The sequence below is a fragment of the Nerophis ophidion genome, linkage group LG13 (genome assembly GCF_033978795.1).
Source record: "Nerophis ophidion isolate RoL-2023_Sa linkage group LG13, RoL_Noph_v1.0, whole genome shotgun sequence".
Lineage (NCBI taxonomy): Eukaryota > Metazoa > Chordata > Actinopteri > Syngnathiformes > Syngnathidae > Nerophis > Nerophis ophidion.
The window spans coordinates 21710243-21730531 of NC_084623.1; the positions used below are offsets into that span (position 1 = coordinate 21710243).

The window sequence follows — 20289 nt, forward strand, 5'->3', positions numbered from 1 at the left end:
AATACAGAGCGCTAATAAACCTTAAAGGCACTGCCTTTGCATGCCGGCCCAGTCACATATCTAAGGCTTTTCACACACACAAGTGAATGCCATCCATACTTGGTCAACAGCCATACAGGTCACACTGAGGGTGGCCGTATAAACAACTTCAACACTGTTACAAATATATGCCACACTGTGAACCCACACCAAACAAGAATGATAAACACATTTCGGGAGAACATCCGAACCGTAACGCAACAGAATAAATACCCAGAACCCCTTGCAGCACTAACTCTTCCGGGACGTTACAATACACACCCCACACTACCCACCACCCCACCTCAACCTCCTCATGCTCTCTCAGGGAGAGCATGTCACAAATTCCAAACTGCTGTTTTGAGGCATGTTAAACACAATAATGCACTTTGTGACTTCAATAATAAATATGGCTGTGCCATTTTGGCATTTTTTTCCATAAGTTGAGTTGATTTATTTTGGAAAACCTTGTTACATTGTTTAATGCATCCAGCGGGGCATCACAAAAAAAATTTGGCTAAATAATGTTTTAATTCCACGACTGTATATATCGGTATCGGTTGATATCGGTAATTAAGAGTTGGACAATATCGGAATATTGGATATCGGCAAAAAAGCCATTATTGGACATCTCTAGAAAAAAGGGAAACATTTTTCAAGCAGAAAAAAGGAAGATTTTCTGAGGTAAAATAACGGAAATTCTCCCTCAAAATAAAATACATTTTATGAAGAATAACAATTGTTTTCCAAAACTTAGGGACAATTTTGGGGGGGAAAGGAGAAAAACTTCCCCCCTGGATCCCCCAAAGTTCTGGAAATAAAATAAGGGACATTTTCTGTGAAGAATAAAGAACATTAAAAAAGTGGGTTAGTTTAAAAAACAAAAAGGCATATTTTTCTAAAAAATATATATTTTTTGAAAAACAGATTTCCAGGAATACAAGGCAAAATATTCGGAAAAAATATATAATAATAATAATGGACTAGATACATATCGTGCGATATGACATTTTATATTTATAAAAATAGGAAACATTTCTGAATGAAGAGACATTTTGTGAAAAATTAATAAAACATTTCTACCCAATGAATTTTATAATTCAGAAAAATATAGCTTAAATTTTGCTCTTACACCAGAAATTTCACAATTGAAAAAAATTTAAAAAGTTCAATTACAGGAACCTCTACAAATGGGAAGGCGCCGGGAAAGAACATTATTTGTGACACGGTGGAGGAAAATGGTCGTGTTGCCGATGATTATCATATGGTTCCAAAGCAAGAAAAGAATGCTTAAATCAAATATGTAGAATAAGATAAGGCAGCTTCTGGAGCAAAACCCTGTAAAAATGTGCGGAGGCAACTGAAGTGGAAATCATGGCCATGGATTGTGAGCGTGTTAACAATATGGACAAAAGTACATTTGTTTGTAATTTAATAGTTTTATTCATTTTTGTAGTAAAGAACAAAGTTCACTAAAACTCTGTACAATCTGTAAAAAACACTTCAGATATAAAAAACAAAACTATGCAAGATATGTACCTAAAGCTTGCTTACCTCACTAAGTAAGAACTGTACAAGTGAAAAAAAAAGTTCCCTGAAAAAGAAAGCTGACTTAATAATTGGTAACGTGTCATTTTGTCATCACTCAAGACTAAATATTAGTTGTAAATATTAGCCTTAGATGATCGTCCAAGATGTGAAATATCGCTGCTTCTTTCTCACTCTCATGGGCAGAAGAAGCAGATGGAAGGCCTGGAAAAAACAAACCATGAATTATTTTTATGATCAGTCTTAGTTGGAGCAAATATTATAAAACACAATTACATTTGTTCACCTTGGTCATTTTTTATTTGGTTTAAGTTATCTGTTATTTGATTCCATTTTATTTTATTTCATGTAATTCAGGAGCTTTTTCCAGCTAGAGTAGCATGTGACACATTAGGTGCCATGAGAAAATAAGTCAATATAGGCTTCTAAAATATATATGTGTATATATATATATATATATGTATAAATATATACAAACCCCGTTTCCATATGAGTTGGGAAATTGTGTTAAGATGTAAAAATAAACAGAATAAAATGATTTGCAGATCATTTTCAACCCATATTCAGTCGAATATGCTACAAAGACAACATATTTGATGTTCAAACTGATAAACATTTTTTTTTTTTGCAAATAATCATTGACTTTAGAATTTGATGCCAGCAACAAGTGACAAAGAAGTTGGGAAAGGTGGCAATAAATGCTGGTAAAGTTGAGGAATGCTCATCAAACACTTATTTGGAACATTCCACAGGCGTGCAGGCTAATTGGGAACAGGTGGGTGCCATGATTGGGTATAAAAGCAGCTTCCATGAAATGCTAAGTAATTCACAAACAAGGATGGGGTGAGGGTCACCACTTTGTAAGCAAATTGTCAAACAATTTTATAACAACATTTCTCATCGAGCTATTGCAAGGAATTTAGGGATTTTACCATCTACGGTCCGTAAAATCATCAAAAGGTTCAGAGAATCTGATCTGGAGAACTCACTGCACGTAAGCGATGATATTACAGACTTTTGATCCCTCAGGCGACACTGCATCAAAAACCGACATCAGTGTGTAAAGGATATCACCACATGGGCTCAGGAACACTTCAGAAAACCACTGTCAGTAACTACAGTTGGTTGCTACATCTGTAAGTGCAAGTTAAAACTCTACTATGCAAAGCCAAACCCATTTATCAACAATATCCTGAAACGCCGCCGGCTTGGCTGGGCCCGAGCTCACCTAGGATGGACTTATGCAAAGTGGAAAAGTGTTCTCTGTTCTGACGAGTCCACACTTAGAATTTAATTTGTAAACAGAGGACGTGGTGTCTTCCGGAACAAAGATGAAAATAACCATTCGGATTGTTATAGGTGCAAAGTTCAAAAGCCAGCATCTGTGATGGGATGGGTGTGCATTAGTGCCCAAGGCATGGGTAACTTACACATCTGTGAAGGCACCATTAATGCTGAAAGGTACATACAGGTTTTGGAGCAACATATGTTGTCATCAAAGCAATGTTATCATGGACGCCCCTGCTTATTTCAGCAAGACAAGAGTTACAACAGCGTGGCTTCGTAAAAAAAGAGTGTGGGTACTTTCCTGGCCTGCCTGCAGTCCAGACCTGTCCCCCATTGAAAATGTGTGGCGCATTATGAATCGTAAACTACGACAGCGGAGACCCCGGACTGTTGAACGATTGAAGCTCTACATAAAACAACAATGGGAAATAATTCCACTTTCAAAGCTTTATCAATTAGTTTCCTCAGTTCCCAAATGTTTATTGAGTGTTGTTAAAAGAAAAGGTGATGTAACACAGTGGTGAACATGCCCTTTCCCAACTACTTTGGGACGTGTTGCAGGCATAAATTTCTAAGTTAATTATTATTTGCAAAAAAAAATAAAGTTTATGAGTTTGAACATCAAATATCTTGTCTTTGTAGTGCATTCAATTGAATATGGGTTGAAAAGAATTTGCAAATCATTGTATTCCGTTTATATTTACATCTAACACAATTTCCCAACTCATATGGAAACGGGGTTTATATATATATATATATATATATCTTATTAATGTTGAATCATTTGATTTTGACAACATGACATGTACTCGGACCCACTTAGGGTCTGAGTACAAATTATGATTATACTCAAAAGACCAAATGTTTAAATATTGTACTTTCAGTAATTTTATGCTTTTTTTTAAGTGTCACTAATTTGCACAGTCTATATAACATGGGGTGAGGTTCGATCCACATACCGATAGTATGGGTAACAAGTGTAATAGCCGTATTCAATGTTGATATTGATATACAGTACAGGGATACTTCGGTTTTAGTGCTCCCCACATTTGGTATGATTCCATGTTTGGCAAATGATGTCAAAATGTCGCCCCAGCTTGCATGTATTGTCTTGTTATTGTACAGCTAAACGTAAAAAGGAGTCCATTTCATTCTGTAAAATTCAGTTTTCAAACTCTCACTGCAAAATAGTGATTCATGGAGCCAAAAAAGTTGCTATTGTCAGCACTTTGATAAAAATTGTGAGCAAAACTATTGAATTGGAGAAAGAACCGCTAGCAATGTACAATCCCTTTTATGACAAAATAATTTAATTTTTAAAATAATTTTCAGCAAAATTGGCCCAGCATTTCCTTGGTATCAAATGAATGCCAACATTTGCAATATCGCCCACCTCTATCGTAAACACCACTTTTATTTCTTCTTTCCTCCGATAGTCAGATTTTCATTTTTCTTGTTCTGCACCTGGAAAGAGCAAGGCTGTTGTCAAACCTCATGTGAGTGATGACAACATCACAGTATGTTCATCACTTCCTACAACCTCATTCATGGCATCGTCAATCTGCTTCAGCTCTTCGTATCGATCTCTGGACTCCCTGAGAGGCTGCACCATCGCCTCTTCGATCTGAGGGAACAGCTGATAACACACACAGGTATCGCTGTCAGCCACCTCAAGTATCGGTCCGCTTCCATAACTTACATCTACATTCTGAACATTCATGTTCTTGTACTTTCTTGAAGTTGTACAACTTGTGGTTAGAGCAGAGTTCACCAACCTTTTTGAAACCAAGAGCTACTTCTTGGGTACTGATTAATGCGAAGGGCTACCAGTTTGATACACACTTAAATAAATTGCCAGAAATAGCCAATTTGCTCAATTTACCTTTAATAAATAAATCAATATATATATAAAAATGGGTATTTCTCTCTGTCATTCCGCCGTAAATTTTTTTGCCTTTTACGGATGGGTTTTTTTAGCGAATAAATGATGAAAAAAACACTTAATTGAACGGTTTAAAAAAGGAGAAAACACACACAAAAAATGAAAATTTAATTTTGAAATATAGTTTAATCTTCAATTTCGACTCTTTAAAATTCAAGATTCAATCGACAAAAATGAAGAGAAAAACTAGCTAATTTGAATCTTTTTGAAAACATTTTAAAAAGAATATATGGAACATCATTAGTCATTTTTCCTGATTAAGATTAATTTTAGAATTTTAAAAACATGTTTTAAAATCCGATCTGCACTTTGTTAGAATATATAACAAATTGGACCAAAGATAAATCATTATTTCTTCTAGATTCTCCAGAACAAACATTTTAAAATAAATTCAAAAGACTTTGAAATAAGATTTAAATTTCATTTTACAGATTTTCTAGATTTGCCAGAATAATTTTTGTGAATTTTTTATCATAAGTTTGAAGAACTATTTCACAAATATTCTTTGTTGGAAAAACAGAAGCTAAAATGAAGAATTATATTAAAATGTATTTATTATTCTTTAAAATAAAATAAAAATTACTTGAACATTGATTTAAATTGTCAGGAAAGAAGAGGAAAGAATTTAAAAGGTAAAAAGGTATGTGTGTTTTAAAATCCTAAAATCATTTTTAAGGTTTTATTTTTTCGCTAAAATTGTCTTTCTGAAAGTTATAAGAAGCAAAGTAAAAAAATAAATGAATGTATTGAAACAAGTGAAGACCAAGTCTTTAAAATATTTCCTTGGATTTTCAATTCAATTTGAGTTTTGTCTCTCTTAGAATTAAAAATGTCGAGCAAAGCAAGACCAGCTTGCTAGCAAATAAATACAATTTTAAAAATAAAGAAAGCTCACTGGTAAGTGCTGCTATTTGAGCTATTTTTAGAACAGGCCAGCGGGCGACTCATCTGGTCCTTATGGGCTACCTGGTGCCCGCGGGCACCGCGTTGGTGACCCCTGTAGTAGTGTATTTGTACTTTCTAGTAGTTGTAGTAGTGTACTTTTACTCTCTTGTAGTTGTAGTAGTGTACACTATATTACCAAAAGTATTTGGCCACCTGCCTTGACTCACATATGAACTTGAAGTGCCATCCCATTCCTAACCCACAAGGTTCAATGTGATGTCGGTCCACCTTTTGCAGCATTTACAGCTTCAACTCTTCTGGCAAGGCTGTCCACAAGGTTGCGGAGTGTGTTTATAGGAATTTTCCACCAATCTTCCAAAAGCGCATTGGTGAGGTCACACACTGATGTTGGTCGAGAAGGCCTGGCGCTCAGTCTCCGTTCTAATTAAACCCAAAGGTGTCCTATCGGGTTCAGGTCAGGACTCTGTGCAGGCCAGTCAAGTTCATCCACACCAGACTTTGTCATCCATGTCTTTATGGACCATGCTTTGTGCACAAGTGCAAAGGCATGTTGGAAGAGGAAGGGGCCCGCTCCAAACTGTTCCCACAAGGTTGGGAGAATGGAATTGTCCAAAATGTTTTGGTGTCCTGAAGCATTCAAAGTTCCTTTCACTGGAACTTAGGGGCCAAGCCCAAATCCTGAAAAACAACCCCACATCATAATTCCTCTTCCACCAAATTTGACAATAAAGCAGTCCATAATGTAGCGCTCTCCTGGCAACTTCCAAACCCAGACTCCTCCATCAGGATGCCAGATAAAAAAGCGTGATTCATCACTCCAGAGAACACGTCTCCACTGCTGTAGTCACGTGGCAACGTGCTTTACACCACTGCATCCAATGACCTGACCGCGCCCACAATCCAAGATGGCAGCCATGTCGATTCCGTGTTCAGAGTGTTCTTACCTGAGGTCTGAGTGTCAAAGGATTGGCATGGCCTTTGGCTTACCTATAATCCACCTGTTCAAGTAGCAGTAGCAGACAGATAGCACCATCGGCCTGCCTGCTATCCTTCCACCATCGGCCTGCCTACTGCTAGTTTTCCACCATCGGCCGGCCTGCTATCCTTTCACCATCGGCCTGCCTGCTGCTAGCCTTCCACCATCGGCCTGCTTGCTGCTAGCCTTCCACCATCGGCCTGCCTGCTGCTAGCCTTCCACCATCGGCCTGCTTGCTGCTAGCCTTCCACCATCGGCCTGCCTGCTGCTAGCCTTCCACCATCGGCCTGCCTGCTGCTAGCCTTCCACCATCGGCCTGCCTGCTGCTAGCCTTCCACCATCGGCCTGCCTGCTGCTAGCCTTCCACCATCGGCCTGCCTGCTGCTAGCCTTCCACCATCGGCCTGCCTGCTGCTAGCCTTCCACCATCGGCCTGCCTGCTGCTAGCCTTCCACCATCGGCCTGCCTGCTGCTAGCCTTCCACCATCGGCCTGCTTGCTGCTAGCCTTCCACCATCGGCCTGCCTGCTGCTAGCCTTCCACCATCGGCCTGCCTGCTGCTAGCCTTCCACCATCGGCCTGCCTGCTGCTAGCCTTCCACCATCGGCCTGCCTGCTGCTAGCCTTCCACCATCGGCCTGCCTGCTGCTAGCCTTCCACCATCGGCCTGCCTGCTGCTAGCCTTCCACCATCGGCCTGCCTGCTGCTAGCCTTCCACCATCGGCCTGCCTGCTGCTAGCATTCCACCATCGGCCTGCCTGCTGCTTGCCATCCACCATCAGCCTGCTGCTTGCCTTCCACCATCGGCCTGCCTGTTAACCTTCCGTCATCGGCCTGCCGGCTTCTAGCCTTCCGCCATCGGCCTGCCTGCTGCTAGCATTTCACCATCGGCCTGCCTGCTGCTAGCCATCCACCATCGGCCTGCCTGAGGCTTGCCTTCCACCATCAGCCTGCCTGCTGCTAGCCATCCACCATCAGCCTGCCTGCTGCTAGCCATCCACCATCAGCCTGCTGCTTGCCTTCCACCATCGGCCTGCCTGTTAACCTTCCGTCATCGGCCTGCCGGCTTCTAGCCTTCCGCCATCGGCCTGCCTGCTGCTAGCATTTCACCATCGGCCTGCTGCTTGCCTTCCACCATGAGCCTGCCTGCTGGTAGCCATCCACCATCGGCCTGCCTGCTGATAGCCTTCCACCATCGGCCTGTTGCTTGCCTTCCACCATCAGCCTGCCTGGTGCTAGCCATCCACTATCAGCCTGTCTGCTGCTAGCCTTCCACCATCGGCCTGCCTGCTAGCCTTCCACCATAGGCCTGCCTGCTGCTAGCCTTCCACCATCGGCCTGCTGCTTGCCTTCCACCATCGGCCTGCCTTCTTGCCTTCCACCATCAGCCTGCTGCTTGCCTTCCACCATCAGCCTTCCTGCCTGCTGCTTGCCTTCCACCATCGGCTTTCCTGCCTGCCTTCCACCATCGGCTTTCCTGCTTGCCTTCCACCATCGGCCTGCCTGCTGATAGCATTTCACCATCGGCCTGCCTGCTGCTAGCCTTCCACCATCGGCCTGCCTGCTGTTAGCCTTCCACCATCGGCCTGCCTGCTGTTAGCCTTCCACCATCGGCCTGCCTGCTGTTAGCCTTCCACCATCGGCCAGCCTGCTGATAGCATTTCACCATCGGCCCGCCTGCTGCTAGCCTTCCACCATCGGCCTGCCTGCTGCTAGTCTTGCACCATCGGCCTGCCTGTTAGCCTTCCACCATCGGCCAGCCTGCTGATAGCATTTCACCATCGGCCTGCCTGCTGCTAGCCTTCCACCATCGGCCTGCTGCTTGCCTTCCACCATCGGCCTTTCTTCTTGCCTTCCACCATCAGCCTGCTGCTTGCCTTCCACCATCAGCCTGCCTGCCTGCTGCTTGGCATCCACCATCGGCTTTCCTGCTTGCCTTCCACCATCGGCTTTCCTGCTTGCCTTCCACCATCGGCCTGCAGCTAGCCTTCCACCATCGGACTGCCTGTTGCTAGCCATCCACCAACGGCCTGCCTCCTGTTAGCCTTCCACCATCGGCCTGCCTGCTGTTAGCCTTCCACCATCGGCCTGCCTGTTAGCCTTCCACCATCGGCCCACCTGCTGCTAGCATTTCACCATCGGCCGGCCTGCTGCTTGCCTTCCACCATCGGCCTGCTGCTTGCCTTCCACCATCGGCCTGCCTGTTAGCCTTCCACCATCAGCCAGCCTGCTGATAGCATTTCACCATCGGCCTGCCTGCTGCTAGCCTTCCACCATCGGCCTGCTGCTTGCCTTCCACCATTGGCCTTCCTGCTGCTATTCTTCCACCATCGGCCTGTCTTCTTACATTCCACCATCAGCCTGCTGCTTGCCTTCCACCATCGGCCTGCCTGTTAGCCTTCCACCATCGGCCTGCCTGCTGTTAGCCTTCCACCATCGGCCTGCCTGCTGTTAGCCTTCCACCATCGGCCTGCCTGCTGCTAGCCTTCCACTATCGGCCTGCCTGCTGCTAGCATTCCACCATTGGCCTGCCTGCTGCTAGCCTTCTACCATCGGCTTGCCTGCTGGTAGCCTTCCACCATCGGCCAGCCTGCTTATACCATTTCACCATCGGCCTGCCTGCTGCTAGCCTTCCACTATCGGCCTGCTGCTTGCCTTCCACCATCGGCCTGCCTGCTGCTAGCCTTCCACCATCGGCCTGCCTTCTTGCCTTCCACCATCAGCCTGCTGCTTGCCTTCCACCATCAGCCTGCCTGCCTGCTGCTTGCCTTCCACCTGGCTGCTTGCCTTCCACCATCGGCTTTCCTGCTTGCCTTCCACCATCGGCCTGCTGCTAGCCTTCCACCATCGGCCTGCCTGCTGCTAGCCTTCCACCATCGGCCTGCCTGCTGCTAGCCTTCCACCATCGGCCTGCCTGCTGTTAGCCTTCCACCATCGGCCTGCCTGTTAGCCTTCCACCATCGGCCAGCCTGCTGATAGCATTTCACCATCGGCCCGCCTGCTGCTAGCCTTCCACCATCGGCCTGCCTGCTGCTAGTCTTGCACCATCGGCCTGCCTTCTTACCTTCCACCATAAGCCTGCGGCTTGCCTTCCACCATCAGCCTGCCTGCCTGCTGCTTGGCATCCACCATCGGCTTTCCTGCTTGCCTTCCACCATCGGCTTTCCTGCTTGCCTTCCACCATCGGCTTTCCTGCTAGCATTCCACCATCGGCCTGCCTGCTGCTAGCATTTCACAATCGGCCTGCCTGCTGCTAGCCATCCACCATCGGCCTGCCTGCTGCTAGCCTTCCACCATCGGCTTACCTGCTTGCCTTTCACCATTGGTCTGCTGCTAGCCATCCACATTCGGCCTGCCTGCTTGACTCCCACTATCGGCCTGCTGCTAGCCTTCCACCATCGGCCTGCCTGCTGTTAGCCTTCCACCATCGGCCTGCCTGCTTTCCTTCCACCATCGGCCTGCCGCTAACCTTCCACCATCAGCCTGCCTGCTGCTAGCCACCCACCATCAGCCTGCTGCTAGCCTTCCACCATGAGCCTGCCTGCTGCTAGCCTTCCACCATCGGCTTGCCTGCTTGCCTTCCACCTTCGGCCTGCTGCTAGCCTTCTACCATCGGCCTGCCTGCTTGCCTTCCGCCATCGGCCTGCCTGCTGCTTGCCTTCCACCATCGACCTGCTGCTTGCCTTCCACCATTGGCCAGCTGCTAGCCTTCCACCATCGGCCCGCCTGCTGCTAGCCATCCACCAGTGGTGGGTAGAGTAGCCAGAAATTGTACTCAAGTAAGAGTACTGTTACTTTAGAGATGTATTACTTAAGTAAAAGTAAGGAGTAGTCACCCAAATATTAACTTGAGTAAAAGTAAAAAGTATATTGTGAAAAAAACTACTCAAGTACTGAGTAACTGATGAGTAACCTGTTTTTTTTAATGATTACGGCAACAAATAATGCACAAAAACATAAAATAGCAACGAGCAAATTCAGAGCCAGGATTATCTCTTAAGCAACTAAAATAATAATATATATTAAATAGTACATTTAAAAAAAAAACATTAAGGCACATTGAGCCACAATAACTTAACAGCACCATAGGCTCAGTAGGCATTGATTGATTGATTAATTGATTGAAACTTGTATTAGTAGATTGCACAGTACAGTACATATTCCGTACAATTGACCACTAAATGGTAACACCCCAATACGTTTTTCAACGTTAATCAATTACTTAATAAATGACCACACATCATATATATATATATATATATATATATATATATATATATATATATATATATATATATATATATATATATATATATATATATATATATATATATATATATATATATATATATATATATAGTACATACATACATTTATATATAATTTATATTTATTTATTTTGCCGTTTTTGTTGACATGTTAAAGGTGTTTTAATGAATATACATGCATGTTATCATATAGATTCCTATCTTTCATGAAGACAAGAATATAAGTTGGTGTATTACCTGATTCTGATGACTTGCATTGATTGGAATCAGACAGTAGTGCTTATAACGTCCACGTTTTAAAATGGAGGAGAAAAAAAGTCCTCCTTTCTGTCGTAGTTTGCTAGCTTGTATGCTCTGGCTTTCGGAGACTCTTATTTTGTTAGCGCAGGCGCGATGGAGGGGCACTTTTATTGTGAAGACAGGAACTGTGCGATCAGTCTTTAGGCTTTTAACGGGAAGTATAGTTGAAATAAAAAAAATATTTTTTCCTTTTCACTTTTGATTGATTGATTGAAACTTTATTAGTAGATTGCACAATACAGTACATATTCCGTACAATTGACCACTTATTGGTAACACCCCAATAAGTTTGTCAACATGTTTAAGTCGGGTTTTACGTATCACGGTCATGTGACCGCCTGGCTCTGTTTGATTGGTCCAACGTCACCAGTGACTGCATGTGATTGGTGAAACGCAGGCATGCGTATATCCTACTTTGAAAAACCGAAACAAACATTAATAGATCGATAAAAAAGTAACGAGTAGCGACCTGAATGTAGATAAATGGAGCGGAGTAAAAGTAGTGTTTCTTCTCTATAAATATACTCAAGTAAAAGTAAAGTATGTTGCATAAAAACTACTCTTAGAAGTACAATTTATCCCAAAAGTTACTCAAGTAGATGTAACGGAGTAAATGTAGCGCATTACTACCCACCTCTGCCATCCACCATCGACCTGCCTGCTTGCCTTCCACCATCGGCCTGCCTTCTTACCTTCCACCATCAGCCTGCGGCTTGCCTTCCACCATCATCCTGCCTGCCTGGTGCTTGCCATCCACCTGGCTGCTTGCCTTCCACCATCGGCCTGCCTGCTTGCCTTCCACCATCGGCGTGCCTGCTGTTAGCCTTCCACCATCGGCCTGCCTGCTGCTAGCCTTTCACCATCGGCTTGCCTGCTGATAGCCTTCCACCATCGGCTTGCCTGCTGATAGCCTTCCACCATCGGCCGGCTTGCTGCTAGCCTTCCACCATCGGCCTGCCTGTTAGCCTTCCACCTTCGGCCTGCCTGCCGATAGCCTTCCACCATCGGCCTGCCTGCTGCTAGCCATCCACCATCGGCCTGCCTGCTTGCCTTCCACCATTGGCCTGCCTGCTTGCCTTCCACCATCGGCCTGCCTGCTTGCCTTCCACCATCAGCCTGCCTGCTGCTAGCCACCCACCATCGGCCTGCCCGCTTGCCTTCCACCATCGGCCTGCTGCTAGCCTTCCACCATCGGCCTGCCTGCTTGCCTCCCACCATCGGCCTGCTGCTAGCCTTCCACCATCGGCCTGCCTGCTTGCCTTCCACCATCGGCCTGCCTGCTTGCCTTCCACCATCAGCCTGCCTGCTGCTAGCCTTCCACCATCGGCCTGCCTGCTTGCCTCCCACCATCGGCCTGCTGCTAGCCTTCCACCATCGGCCTGCCTGCTGATAGCCTTCCACCATCGACCTGCCTGCTTTCCTTCCACCATCGGCCTGCTGCTAGCCTTCCACCATCAGCCTGCCTGCTGCTAGCCATCCACCATCAGCCTTCTGCTAGCCTTCCACCTTGAGCCTGCCTGCTGCTAGCCTTCCACCATCGGCTTGCCTGCTTGCCTTCCACCTTCAGCCTGCTGCTAGCCTTCTACCATCGGCCTGCCTGCTTGCCTTCCACCATCGGCCTGCCTGCTGCTAGCCTTCCACCATCGACCTGCCTGCTTGCCTCCCACTATTGGCCTGCTGCTTGCCTTCCACCATCAGCCCGCCTGCTGCTAGCAATCCACCATCGACCTGCTGCTAGCCTTCCACCATCGGCCTGCCTGCTGCTAGCCTTCCACCTTTGGCTTGCCTGCTTGCCTCCCACCTTCGGCCTGCCTGCTTGCCTTCCACCATCGGCCTGCTGCTAGCCTTCCACCATCGGCCTGCTGCTAGCCTTCCACCATCGGCCTACCTGCTGTTGGCCTTCCACCATCGACCTACCTGCTTTCCTTCCACCATCGGCCTGCCTGCTGCTAGCCTTCCACCATCGGCCTGCCTGCTGCTACCATTTCACCATCGGCCTGCCTGTTGCTACCATTTCACCATGGGCCTGCCTGCTGCTACCATTTCACCATGGGCCTGCCTGCTACTACCATTTCACCATCAGCCGGCCTGCTGCTAGCCTTTCACCATCGGTCTGCTGTTAGCCTTTCACCATCGGCCTGCTGATAGCCTTCCATCATCGGCCTGCTGTTTGCCTCTAGCCATTGGTTTCGTCTACGGGCTTCCACCCTTCGGCCTTGGTTGCTAACCTTCAGCCCTGTCTGCTATTATCTTCAAAATTGGTAAAACAAGTGGAACTTCTTCTTTCACTATGTCACAAATCTTTATATTGTGTTTTATACTTTTGTGTGGTTTTACTGGTGTCCCAAATGGGTCTGGTCACACCCCCTCACAAGTTATGCTACTTCAACATGACAACTTTAATAATTTGACATTTCATCATAGTGGCAGCTACAAAATAACATCGGCCTTATCTCAGTTGAAGATTTCTGTGACTTTGGACAAAACAAAATGGCTGCATACTATGGTAGAGTCCATTTCATTTTTATTGTTTCCTTGTTTTGAGAGATCAGGTCAACATTACTGCATCCTCCCCTGTTATAAGCACTAACTTTCACAGATTAAACACAGACTTAAAAGATGGTAACTTTAAGCGAAAATGTTTTGTTATATTATTGTTATTGCTCTCAGGAAATATTGAGACTAATCCTGATACACCTACACAATGTTCTACAACTGCGGATTTTAAAACTAGATCTGGTCTTGGGATTATTCATATCAATGTTCGGAGTTTACTCCCTAAACTGGATATGATAAAAATCTGGATAAACTCAACAAATGCTGAAATTGTAGTCTTATCTGAAACTTGGCTTAAACAATCTGTGCCTGATAAAGATATTTACATTCATGGCTATCATGTCTATCGTACTGACCGACAAAGAAAGGGTGGTGGAGTGGCCATATTTATTAAGCAGAGGTTTGATGTTAAATTAGTGCTCTCTGAATCAGTAAGTAAAGAACTTGAACTGTTTGAACTTGAAATTGAATTAGCTAGAAATCCCCACATTATGGTAGTGGGGTGTTATAGGCCTCCATCTGCCCCTAGTAATTCCCTATCTACTCTTGTGAAGCTTCTGTCGAAACTGAAATACAATGAAATAGTGATGGTTGGTGATTTGAACTGGGACTGGCTCACATCTGTGTCTGACTCTTTGAAAGCACAGTGTGAATCTCTAAATTTAACACAATTAATTAACTCCCCTACAAGACCTAATCCTAAATGCCCTCAAAAAGCTACACTCATTGAGTTAATTCTAAGAAATATGCCCTTTAAATTTGTTGCATGTGGTGATTTTCCTAATGATGTGAGTGATCATTGTGTGATTGCAGTAGTGCGTGACACAAGGATTCCTAAAAGCAAGCCCCGTCTTCTTGAAAAACATAATATGAAATTATTTGAGACGCACGCTTTTTTACATGACTTGCATCTTTTTAATTGGGATAGAATTGCTCTTTTTGATAATGTTGAACTGGCCTGGAAATATTTTCACGAAATAGTCTTGAGTATAGTGAAAAAACATGCCCCTTTTAGAAAATTTAAGGTTAAAGGACGTGACAATCCGTGGTTTACATCAGACCTGTCAGATGTATTGCATGAGCGTAATGCTGCTTGGGCCAGGGCAGGCAAGTCAGGGTTAGAAGCAGATTGGTTGAATTTTAGACAATTAAGAACTTAATTTACCTCTCTCCTTCGGAAAGTCTAATCAGAATTTTATTTGTCCACAACAACTGAAAACCTCAAACACTCAAAGAAGTTTTAGAAAACCAAAAAATCTTTGTCCGCCTGTTGTAATTCAGTCAATCTCCCACATAGTATACTCGTTGATGGTGTCAGAGTAAGTGACAGAAGAGAAATGGGTAATTATTTTAATAACCATTTTATTTCCTCTGGTTTTCCCTACAATTCTGACAACTCTACCGAAGTTACGCTAACTCCAGAAAGAACCGATGACAATACTCAGGTTTTTAACTTTAGGCCCACAACTTAAACCTAGAAAGCCAGCTGGCTTAGATAAATTGGAGCCGCACTTTTTAAAGTTGGCAGCTGAAATTATAGCTGAACCACTGACTCACAGTTTTAACCTTACTGATTTCAAATGAAATCCCCTTGGATTGGAAATAGAATAGAATAGAATAGAAAGTACTTTATTGATCCCTGGGGGAAATTCAGCCCTTGTAGTCCCCCTATTAAAAGGAGGTGACCCTAGTAATTAATTAATTACAGACCGATCTCTAAACTCTCTCTTCTGGCAAAAGTGCTTGAATCCCTTATCAGTGAACAGATAAAATACTTTTTGGACACAAACTTTGTTTTGTCACCATTTCAGTCAGGTTTTTGCAAAAATCACAGTACTGTTACTGCTGCTATGAAGTTAATAAATGATGTAGCTGAAGCTCTTGACAAGAAGCAGTGCTGTCTGTCCCTCTTTATTTACTTTTCAAAGGCATTTGATACTTTTGATCATGTCATTTTAATCATGTCATTTTAATCAAACGTCTTTCAGCTATTGGTTTTTCTCACCAAGCAGTTGGATGGTTTGCAAATTACCTAACAAGTAGAAATCAGGCTGTTCGGATAGAAGGTTCCTCCTCAAACGTACTGCAAGTGAAAAAGGGTGTCCCTCAAGGTTCGGTGTTGGGCCCCTTATTATTCACTATTTACATAAATAATCTTGGACAGAATATTCCGAACTCAACTTTCCATTTCTATGCTGATGATACTGTCATATACTGCACAGCACCAACTCCTACTGAGGCCTTTAAATATCAACAATATGCATTTGTCAGAATACAAGAACAACTTTGCTATCTTCAACTGGTTTTAAATGCAGAGAAAACAAAGTATGTTCTTTACCACATCAAAATCTGTAAGATCAGCACTGTGTGAAAACATTTTAACGAGAAATGGGCAACAAATGATGTTAGTATCTTCTTTAAAATATTTGGGATTTTTAATTGATGACCACTTGAGTTTTAAGGAGCACATTCAGTATGTTGTAGAAAAACTGAAACTTTTACTGGGAATTTATTATAGAAACAAGTCTTGCTTTTCTTTTACTGTCAAACAGAAATTGGTGGAAACAACCTTTTTACCTGTTATTGACTATGGAGATGCGTTGTACATGAATGCTACTGCTGCTTGTCTCCACAAGCTGGATAGTGTTTACCACGGTGCACTGAGATTCATCACCAACTGCGCTCCCCTTACTTATCATTGTGTCTTATACTCAATGGTTAACTGGACATCTGTATGTGCTCGACGGCTCAATCATTGGTATGTTTTCATCTACAAAACGATTCTTTGTATCACTCCATCTTATCTGTCTTGTCTTTTAACAAAGAAACAAAGAAGTCACAATCTGCGTTCAATGAATGTTCTTCAATTTGTCATCCCCAAAGTAAGAACTGAACTGGGCAAGAAAGCATTTAGGTTTTCAGCACCGAAGGCTTGGAATAACCTACTATCAAATATTCAACTTCAAACCCTTGTTACATTGAATGAGTTTAAAGCTTCTGTGAAAGGATTGCAGTCTACCTTGTCTGTATGCACATGTGTCATATGAGCAAGTTTTAATGTTGTAAATGTGATGTTTTATGTGTTGTTTACTGTTTTTATTGTAACCTTGCTGCTGCCCTCTTGGCCAGGTCTCCCTTGGAAAAGAGATCTTTGATCTCAATGGGATTATTACCTGGTTAAATAAAAGCTAAATAAAATAAATAAATTAATTGGACTTGGTGATGTATGGCTTAGATGGATATGCTTGGCCATGGAAACCCATTCCATGAAGCTCTCTGCGTACTGTACGTGGGCTAATTGGAAGTTCACATGAAGTATGGAGCTCTGTAGCAACTTACTGCCCAGAAAGTCTTTGCACTATGTGCTTCGGCATCCGCTGACCCCCCTCTTGTCACTTTACGTAGCCTACCACTTGGTGGCTGAGTTGCTGTTGTTTCCAAACGCTTCCATTTTCTTATAATAAAGTTGACAGTTGACTTTGGAATATTTAGGAGCGAGGAAATTTCATGACTGGATTTGTTCCACACTAGTTCCACACTGGAAATCAATGAGAGCGGGCCATTTTTTCACAAATGTTTGTAGAATCAGTCTCCATGCCTAAGTGCTTGATTTTATACACCTGTGGCCGGGCCAAGTGATTAGGACACCTGATTCTCATCATTTGGATGGGTGGCCAAATACTTTTGGCAATATAGTGTACTTTTTTGTAGTTATACTACTTGTAGTAGTGTACATTTACTTTCTTGTAGTTGTACTACTTGTAGTAAAGTAATTATACTTTCCTGAAGTTGTACTATTTGTAGTATAGTACTTTTACTTTATTGAAGTTGTACTATTTGTAGTAATGTAATTGTCTTTTCTTTATGTGGTACTACTTGTAGAAGTGTACCTGTACTTTCTTGGTGTTGTTGTAATTGTAGCAGTGTACTTCTATTTTATGGAAGTTGTACTACTTGTAGTAGTGTACTTTTACTTACTTACTACTTGTAATAAAGTGTGTTTACTTTCTTTTAGTGGTACTACTTGTAGTAGTATATCATATAGTAGAAGTTCAGTAGTTTAGTAGTAATGTGTCTTACAATAGTAATTCAGTCGTATCACATTGTAGTATTTCAGTAGTGTGTCACATATTAGTAGGTCAGTTCTAGTATTTAATAAAGTAATAGTTCAGTAATAGTGTATCATAAAGTAGTAGTTAAGTAGTAGTGCGTTATACAGTAGTAGTTCAGTAATATCATACAAAAGTGGTTAAGTAGTGTCACACAGTAGTAGTTCAGTCGTAGTATCATACAGTACTAGTATTATACAGTAGTAGTTCAAAATTAGTATAATTTAGTCTTAGTTCAGTAGTAGTATGTCATACAGTAGTAGTTCAATAGTATCATTCAGTAGTATTTCAGTTGTAGTGCATCATACATAGTAATTCAGTAGTAGTGTATCATACTGTAGTATTTTGGTAGTAGTGTATCATGCAGTAGTACATCAGTAGTAGTGTATCCTACAGTAGTATTTCAGTAGTAGTGTATCATACAGTTATACAAATCCCGTTTCCATATGAGTTGGGAAATTGTTGTAATGTAAATATAAACGGAACACAACGATTTGCAAATCCTTTTCAACCCATATTCATTTGATTGCACTACAAAGACAATATATTTAAAGTTCAAACTCATGAACTTTATATTTTTTTGCAAATAATAATTGACTTACAATTTCATGGCTACAACACGTGCCAAAGTAGTTGGGAAAGGGCATGTTCACCGCTGTGTTACATCACCTTTTCTTTTAACAACACTCAATAAACTTTTGGGAACTGAGGAAACTAATTGTTGAAGCATTGAAAGTGGAATTCTTTCCCATTCTTGTTTTATGTAGAGCTTCAGTCATTCAACAGTCCAAGGTCTCTGCTGTCGTATTTTACGCTTTATAATGCGTCACACATTTTCCATGGGAGACAGGTCTGGACTGCAGGCGTGCCAGGAAAGTACCCGCACTCTTTTTTTACAAAGCCACGCTGTTGTAAGACGTGCTGAATGTGGCTTGTCATTGTCTTGCTGAAATAAGCAGGGGTGTCCATGAAAAAGACAGCGCTAAGATGGCAGCATATGTTGTTCCAAAACCTGTATGCATCTTTCAGCATTAATGGTGCCTTCACAGATGTGTAAGTTACCCATGCCTTGGGCACTAATGCACACCCATACCATCACAGATGCTGGCTTTTGAACTTTGCGTTGATAACAGTCTGGATGGTTCGCTTCCCCTTTGGTCGGGATGACACGATGTCGAATATTTCCAAAAACAATTTGAAATGTGGACTCCTCAGACCACAGAACACGTTTCCACTTTGCATTATTCCATCTTAGATGATCTCGGGCCCAGAGAAGCTGGCGGCGTTTCTGGATGTTGTTGATAGAGATTGATGTCGGTTTTTGATACAGTGCCGTCTGAGGGATCGAAGGTCACAGTCATTCAATGTTGGTTTCCGGCCATGCCGCTTATCGTGGAGTGATTTCTCCAGATTCTCTGAACCTTTTGATGATATTATGGACCGTAGATGTTGAAATCCCTAGATTTCTTGCAATTGCACTTTGAGAAACATTGTTCTTAAACTATTTGCTCACGCAGTTGTGGACGAAGGGGTGTACCTCGCCCCATCCTTTCTTGTGAAAGACTGAGCATTTTTTGGGAAGCTGTTTTTATACCCAATCATGGCACCCACCTGTTCCCAATTAGTCCGCACACCTGTGGGATGTTTCAAATAAGTGTTTGATGAGCATTCCTCATCTTCATCAGTATTTATTGCCACCTTTCCCAACTTCTTTGTCACGTGTTACCGGCATCAAATTCTAAAGTTATGATTATTTGCAAAAAAAAAAAAAAAAGTGTGTCAGTTTGAACATTAAATATGTTGTTTTTGTAGCATATTCAACTGAATGTGGGTTGAAAATGATTTGAAAATCATTGTATTCCGTTTGTATTTCCATGTAACACAATTTCCCAACTCATATGGAAACGGGGTTTGTATTTCAGTAGTAGTGTATCATGCAGTAGTATTTCAGTAGTAGTGTATTATGTAGTAGTACTTCAGTAGGAGTGTATCCTACAGTAATACTTCAGTAGTAGTGTATCATGCAGTAGTAGTTCAGTGGTAGTGTATTAAATATAGTATTTCAGTAGTAGTGTATGATGCAGTAGTATTGCAGTAGTAGTGTATCACAGAGAAGTGTGTTTGTGTATTAGTAAGGCATCAAGTCACTCAAAGCGGAAATTTGCTGAGAAAAAAAAAAGCTGAGATTTGTGGGCTGAGTATATGAAACATATTACCTTCATCACGGTCTCAAACATGGGAATGAGGACAAACTTGATAAAACCAATCTGGGCTGTGGGTTTGGTAACCTTTTCTCTGTCCATGAATGGAGCCACAGGAAGTCCTTCCGTCTTCTCCCTGTCGCTCTAAGCAGCACAAATGAAGATGAACATTGTCATCGTA

At 42.9% G+C, this 20289-nt stretch overlaps 1 protein-coding gene across 4 annotated transcripts in view; it reads right to left on the bottom strand.

Moving 5' to 3' along the window:
* Positions 1-1461: 1461 nt before the first annotated feature.
* The window catches only part of pde9aa (phosphodiesterase 9aa), a 142457-nt gene continuing 123629 nt past the window's right edge, over positions 1462-20289 (bottom strand). For all 4 annotated transcript variants that reach the window (XM_061919452.1, XM_061919453.1, XM_061919451.1 and 1 more), the window contains 4 exons: positions 20124-20252; positions 4394-4489; positions 4247-4317; positions 1462-1770 (listed from right to left, as the gene is read on the bottom strand). In XM_061919452.1, the coding sequence (XP_061775436.1) occupies positions 4267-4317; positions 4394-4489; positions 20124-20252 (276 nt within the window). In that variant the 3' untranslated portion in view covers positions 1462-1770; positions 4247-4266. The remainder of the gene's footprint in view (positions 1771-4246; positions 4318-4393; positions 4490-20123; positions 20253-20289) is intronic.